Source organism: Palaemon carinicauda, chromosome 34 (assembly GCF_036898095.1).
Source record: "Palaemon carinicauda isolate YSFRI2023 chromosome 34, ASM3689809v2, whole genome shotgun sequence".
Taxonomy (NCBI): domain Eukaryota; kingdom Metazoa; phylum Arthropoda; class Malacostraca; order Decapoda; family Palaemonidae; genus Palaemon; species Palaemon carinicauda.
This window is the reverse complement of record NC_090758.1, coordinates 79,155,134-79,162,420: the sequence shown is the minus strand read 5'-3', so window position 1 is coordinate 79,162,420 and position 7,287 is coordinate 79,155,134. Positions and strand designations below refer to the sequence as shown.

General features: G+C 42.1%; 1 protein-coding gene across 1 annotated transcript; it reads left to right on the top strand.

Annotated features, from left to right (window-relative positions):
- The first annotated feature begins 135 nt into the window (after positions 1-135).
- On the top strand, positions 136-5,004 carry LOC137627054 (uncharacterized). Its single transcript, XM_068358037.1, has 2 exons — positions 136-3,081; positions 4,924-5,004. Exon 1 carries the CDS (start codon positions 136-138, stop codon positions 3,037-3,039), a length of 2,904 nt encoding a protein of 967 aa, XP_068214138.1. The 3' UTR covers positions 3,040-3,081; positions 4,924-5,004.
- The last annotated feature ends 2,283 nt before the right edge of the window (positions 5,005-7,287 follow it).

Sequence of the window (7,287 nt, the reverse complement as noted above, 5' to 3'; positions counted from 1 at the left end):
CACCATTGGCAACGCTGTCTCCGATCAGCTGTTTATGTTTACAACCTATCGTGTGTGGCTTACGCTCTCACTCTCCTCTTAAATGTACAAAATTACCCTTTTCCCCTAAATGTTTATCGTATACGAAGTACCAAAATGGAAGGGGACATCACGACTGACGGGTTAGAGGCCCTTGGCATGGAAGATATCGATTTTAACATCTCCTTTAGCGATAAGTTAGTGCAGGCCATGACGTGGGGCGACGGGAATCAGGAAGGGTCGAACACGTGGGCCTGCGGAACCCCAGGACAGGATCCTGAAAATCCTGTGGGAAACAGTTCCTACGAGTTCCACCTTAACAATGATGAATATGAAAATCTTTGTGATAAATCGAGTATTGATATAGAAACTGGGAAAAAGTCGAGTGACAGTGAGGAAATAGCTAAGCTGATTGATGCATTTACCGAAGAAATTGCTGGGAAATCGACTAATGGTGAGGGAATAGACAATTTAATTGACGCTTTTAATGAAGAGGTTGCTAGGAAATCGACTGGTGAGGAAATACTAAAAGTGAGTGACGCTTTTAGCGAAGAAATTCCTGGGAAATTTAATGATGTGCTGGAAATAGGGAAGCTGAGTGATGCCTTTAGCAAAGAAATTCCTGGGAAATCGAATGATGGGGGGGAAATAGGAAAGCTGAGCGATGCCTTTAGCGAAGAAATTGCTGGGAAATCGAATGATGTGCTGGAAATAGGGAAGCTGAGTGACGCCTTTAGCAAAGAAATTGCTGGGAAATCGAATGATGGGGAGGAAATAGGGAAGCTGAGTGACTCCTTTAGCGAAGAAATTGTTGGGAAATCAACTGATAGTGAGGCAATAGACAAGCTAATAGACGTGTATAGCCAAGAAATTGTGGAGAAATCGACTGATAGTGAGGAAATAGCCAAGCTGATTGACGCATTTAGCGAAGAAATTGTCGGAAAATCGAGTGCTAGTGAGGAAATAACCAAGTTGAATGAGACGCTTAGCGAAGAAATTGTGGACAAATCTAATGTTGGTAGTGAAGGAATAGACAAATTATCCAAGTCGGTTAATAAAAGTCAGCTTGGAGACTCCAATTATGCTCAATATGCGGGTATTGACGATTGGGAAGAATTGCCGGAAGTATCCAGCAAGACGGATACCAATGAAAGAGCTGGAAGCTGTATTGGTGCTAAGCGTAAGCGAACGCCCAGTCCAGGCATACGGGAAAGTACTGGTCTCGTAAAAGAGACTTCTACTCAGTCGAAGAGAACATGCGCGGCCGGTCCGTCCGCAGGGCAGGACAGCCCTTCTGTTACGACTCAGAACAAAAATATAGACCCAAATCAAGAAGATAGTGATGACGAATCATCCAGTCCTGGCAGTCGAGTGCAAAGCACTTTGACGGCAGAACTTAGTTGTCCCCATGGATGTTTTAAAGTCATATCGGCAGAAATATTCAAGAAGATCTACGATCATTTCTGTACTCTAAACAGGTGCAAACAGGATTACCTTATGGCGAGCTTAATGAACACCAAACGTATTGCTGTGGACGACTCTGAGAAGCAAGTCGTCGTCCACAAGCTGAAGCAAGGGCCCACGGCGTGGGTCGTCTGCCGAAAAGCATTCTTGCACGCGTTCAAGGTTACGGAAGCTAGGCTGCGAGACGTGTATTACACCCTGGTGAAGAAACAGGAGGAACGATTCCAAGTTATGAAGGAACATTTTGCGAACTTTGTGACGCTAGTTCCCCTTAACAGATCGTCTGTGCAGCGCCTTTACTACTCGCCCGACCTGAACCTAGAAAGACTGTATGCGCTGTATGTCGAGTTCGCCGAGCAACAGGATCTCGTCGAGACGGTGTCAAAAGAGTGTTACCAAAGAATATTTCAGAGGTATTCCACTGTCAGGTTAGTGTCGTCAAAGCATGACCGATGTACCCTTTGTGAGACGCTCAATCGCAACGTACATAAGTTCTCTGGCCTTCCAAACCAAGCAGTACCTCTGGCGGAGGCATGGACGAACCTTAAGATGCACGATTTCCTTGCCACGGAAGACGAGGAGATCATTAGGTGCATTCCCAAACGCAAGGGCATCGAAAATACCTTAATCTTGTACATTAGCAAGCAACAAGCCTACCCGATACCTAAAATTCCCTCAAGTTTGAATTATTGCAAGCGCAAACTCTGGGCTTACTATCTGTGCGTCCGTAACCTCAAGAAGAGAGGGATGACGAAAGTGTACGTGTGGGACGAGGTCACGGCCAAACGCGGGTCGACGGAGGTAATTTCGTGCCTCGGTAAGTGGATAGAGGAAAGCCATGACAGAGAGGATAATTTAGTGGTGTTCACGGATAGTATTGGGAATTGTAGGAACATAAATATGTTCCTTTTCCATCTTCGACTGATTCACAGCAAGAGATTCCTGAAGATCGAACACTACTTCCTGGTCCCGGGAAACCATGCTAATCCTTGCAATAGGATCTTGAGCGAGATCGAATCGGCTTTGGACCGTCAGAGTGCCATTGTAAGTAAGGAAGACTTCATGGAACACATCAGAGACACGGCATCCGAGTGGGACTCCGACGTCGTTGCGATGGAGAGGAACGACTTCTTGGATTATTCCGTGCTGCAATCCTACATCCAGGAAGGCAGTAACGACGGCATGACCTTTCGGAACGCCAGGGTGGTGACCATCAACTGCTGTTACAAGGAGGGATACCACGTGACTGGGACGTCCAGAAAAGTTAAAGCATCGAAGCCTGTGAGACTCATGCCCGGGACCAGTCCTTTCACACTCAAGAAATTCAACTTGGCAGCTGTGGAGATCCCGCAGAAGTACCCTCGTCCCGTTTGCTTGAATCCTCAGAAGTTGGCCGACCTGAGGGATTTGCTGCACTGCATCGTGCCCTACAAGAAGAGGAATTATCTCAGGAGGATCTTTGTCGACCAAGATAGCCTGGAAGAGGAGTCTGTTGTTGGTGACCCAATCGTTGAGGAGGAAGAGGATGAGGCCGAGGGCTTATACGAGTATGTGTAGGAGGAGCTATCGGATTTCTCCCCCACAACATCGTCTGTAAAGGTGTTTAAAGTGAGTTGTTTTGATAAGATTTAATAGTAATTTCATTCCATTTTCTTATTTATAATTTTTTTTAGTGATTTACAGTGTATACTTAGGTAGGATGTAGGACACTAAAATAAAATAAAAGAGAAGTGAGATAGAATAATGTGCCTGAGTGTACCCTCAAGCAAGAGAACTCTAACCCATGACAGTTGAAGATCATGGTACAGAGGCTATGGCACTACCCAAGACTAGAGAGCAATGGTTTGATTTTGGAATGTCCTCTTAGAAGAGCTGCTTACCACGGCTAAAGAGTCTATTCTATCTTACCAAAATTATACTGTAATATGAAGTTTTATTCCAGCTGTGACCAAGTTGTGGAATGATCTTCCTAATCGGGTGGTTGAATCAGTAGAACTTCAAAAGTTCAAAGTTGGATCAAATGCTTTTTTGTTGACCAGGCGGACATGAGTCTTTTTATAGTTTATTTATGACATATTTGTTTTTTATATTGTTAATAGTTTATATATGACATGTCTGTTTTGACATTGTTACTTTTTATTAGAATGATTTAATTGTTAATTTGTTCTCTTCATTTATTTATTTCCTTATTTCCTTTTCCCACTGGGCTATTTTTCCCTGTTGGAGCCTCTGGGCTTATAGCATCTTGCTTTTCCAGCAGGGGTTGTAGCTTGGGTAGTAATAATAATAATGGGAGTCAGATAGGTCTCAAAGACATAATTTGACTTCCAAGCATGTTTTACTAATAAACAACTTCCTGGAACCTATTAATCTTTTCGCCTGTTTTGTTCCGTAACCGAAATACAAACCACGCTATTTACATAGAGTTTACCTTTTAGCGTAGCTGAAATGGCGAGCCATTAAAATTTAACGAGGGTGTATTACCCCCGCGCTAGTTAGCAGGTGGGTAGGGGAGTGGTAGCTAGCTACCCCTCCCCCCCCTCACACACCGGTGAACTGCTTCACTTTCACTTAGAGGTAGGACTTGTCTTGGGGGACAGGGCTGGCGGGCAAATATATGTAAATAGCTAAGGTTTGTATGGTTAGGAAAATTACAAATTATCTCCGAATATGTCATATTTACATGTTTGTGCATATTTTTGATAACTTTATGAGAAACATCAGGCATTTTCCAAAAGAATGAGACCAACCTGACCTCTCTATAACAAAAATTAAGGCTGTTAGAGCAATTTAAAAAAAAAATATATAGCAAAATGTGCTCGAAATTTAACCCTTTTACCCCCAAAGGACGTACTGGTACGTTTCACAAAACTCATCCCTTTACCCCCATGGACGTACCGGTACGTCCTTGCAAAAAAATGCTATAAAAATTATTTTTTTTCCTATTTTTGATAATTTTTTGAGAAAATTCAGGCATTTTCCAAAAGAAAGAGACCAACCTGACCTCTCTATAACAAAAACTAAGCCTGTTAGAGCAATTAAAAAAAAAAATATATAGCAAAATGTGCTCGGAATTTAACATTATTATTATTATTATTACTATCCAAGCTACAACCCTAATTGGAAAAGCAAGATGCTATAAGCCCAGGGGCTCCAATAGGGAAAAATAGACCAGTGAGGAAAGGAAATAAGGAAATAAATAAATGAAGAGAACAAATTAACAATAAAACATTCTAAAAAAAAGTAACAACGTCAAAACATATGTCATATATAAACTATCAACGTAAAAAACAAATATGTCATATATAAACTATAAAAAGACTCATGGTGGGGGTAGAAGGATTAAGTTTGTAAGGTGGGGACCTTATGTCATAAGTTTATAGATTTCTTTTGCTTAATGTCCATCATAGTATGGAATTTAACGGTAACTTTACATTTCAGAACACGACTTTGAAGAGTAGATTACTGTGATCAAATGGACGTCATTCATGGGTTTGTCAGTGCCAGGGACCAACGAGCGTTTCATCTTAAAAGGGCTGCTGTCTTCGCACTTCAAAAAGCGACGTGAGAACTGCATGTAGTGGTGAGTAAAGTGATCTTATATATGGGTTTAATATGAACCCTTCTCATTTTTAAGTTGTGTGTGGGTCATTATAGATTGTCCATGATGCAGTAATTATTATTATTATTATTATTATTATTACTTGCTAAGCTACAACCCTAGTTGGAAAAGCAGGGGCTCCAACGGGGAAAACAGCTGAGTGAGGAAAGGAAACGAAGGGAAAATAAAATAGTTTAAGAGCAACAAGATTAAAATAAATATCTCATATATAAACTAAAAAAAACTTAAACAAAACAAGACTTAGAGAAATAAGATAGTGTGACGAGCCGAGAGAAAGTTGTGACTCAAAGACGATGTGAAAGCAACTGAGTCAATTTATTATAGAACACTCTCCTTTATATACAAAAGCTCAAAGCAAGAAGAACTTTCATGTTTGAAAAACAGACACTGTTACAGAGGAGAATAGCAGACATGTTTGATCTGGTTCATTTTAGTGCGAGGGAAGAGCGAAGGTACAAGCATAATATATACACAAAATGAACTATGTACGATCGTGTGACACACGGTTGGTACAATAGAATAGTGTGCACTGGTGTTCCCTCAAGCAAGAGAACTCTAACCCAAGGTTGTATGAGAGGGATAATATTTTGACAGACTTTTTTTTTTTTAACAACCACAGGATTTTTTTTTTTTTTTTTTTTTTTTTTTTTTTTTTTTCACAACCACAGATTGCAGTAATTAAATTCTAATGTCAGAGGTATCCTTTATGGGATTGGAGAGGATGCGAGTTCTATGCATATTTGTGCCTTGCATTCTCCCATTTTCTGTGATTGCTTGGGTTTTCCTATTCCGTATGTCTTTTGTCCTGCTATTTCTATATTTACTTCTAATCTGACGAACTATTTCTCATCCCATCTTGTAACGTGTCCAAACTATCATAAATCTTTGAGCTCTGTCTTTTCTGCGACACCACACCAGCTGTGAATCTGTTTTAATGACACGCTATCAGTTAGCAGCTGATAGTGTGTCCCTATCAGCTTGCTTCATTCCGGGCAAGAGGAATGCGCTCGCTGATAACCTGAGCAGGGCTACTCGGATAGTGGGCTCCGAATAGTCTTTAAATCCTCTGATAGCGAACAAAGTCCTGACTTTGTGGAGTTCCCCGACAGTGGACCTTTTTGCAACATCCCTGAACAGCGGGCTTCTGTTGTACTGTTCCCCAGTCCCCGATCCTCAAGCTCTATGCCAAGATGCGTTCCAGCAACGTTGGCACAACATCGACGTCTACGCCTTTCCCCCGTTCTGTCTGATGAGGAGACTGCTCAACAGAATCAGAGTTGCCAGCAATCTACTGATACCCCTCATTGCTCTGATTTGGCACCAGGCAGAGTGGTTCCCAGACCTTCTGGAACTGCTCGTAGATCTTCCGAGAGAACTACCCCTACGACCCGATCTACTCAAACAACCACACACGGACATCTTTCACAGGGCGTCTCCGTCTCTACGGCTTCACGCCTGAAGACTATCCAATATCTCTTCTCTCAGAGAGGTTTTTCACCACAAGCAGCAAAACGGATGTCTGGTCACTTACAACTCTCCTGTGACTCTGTATATCAGGTAAAATGGAACAGTTGGTGTCTTAGAAGGGATATCTCTCCCCTCGATGCTTTTATTCCTGTATTAGCGGAGTTTCTGATTTTTTTTTTTGGAGGAAAAAGGCCTCAGTCTCAGCGGTGAAAGGCTATCGCTCAGCCTTTAGATTGAATTTGGGGGAGGGACGTTTAATCTTAGTTGGAACTTTCTCTACTCATACGAAGTTATGGTATCTCCTGCTCCCAGAGATAAGACCTCCTCTGAACGTGATTCGTGTCTTGAAGTCCTTGAAAGGACCTCCCTTCAAACCTTTACGTTACGCAACAGACCGGAATGTCACTTTGATAACGGCTTTACTTCTTGCTTTACTGTCGGCTAAAAGAGTCGGAGAATTTCATGGTCTCTCGTATGATGTCGCCCATTCAAGGGGATGGGGGAAGTGACTCTCGGCTTTTTCTTTGAGTTTGTTGCAAAGACTCAAAATCCGGGGGTACTGGACCTTAGATTCGGACCCTTTCAGGTTAAGAGTGTTTTTCTGCAACCAATGATATATATCAGTAGTTACTATGCCCAGTATGGATTTTGAGGTACTACCTTAAGCATACAGCAGCAACCCAACCTCGACTACCATCGTTGTTTGTTACCTCGGG

Coding starts and splice junctions, on each gene's coding strand:
- LOC137627054 (XM_068358037.1), top strand. CDS start 136: ATGGAAGGGGACATCACGACTGACGGGTTAGAGGCCCTTGGCATGGAA.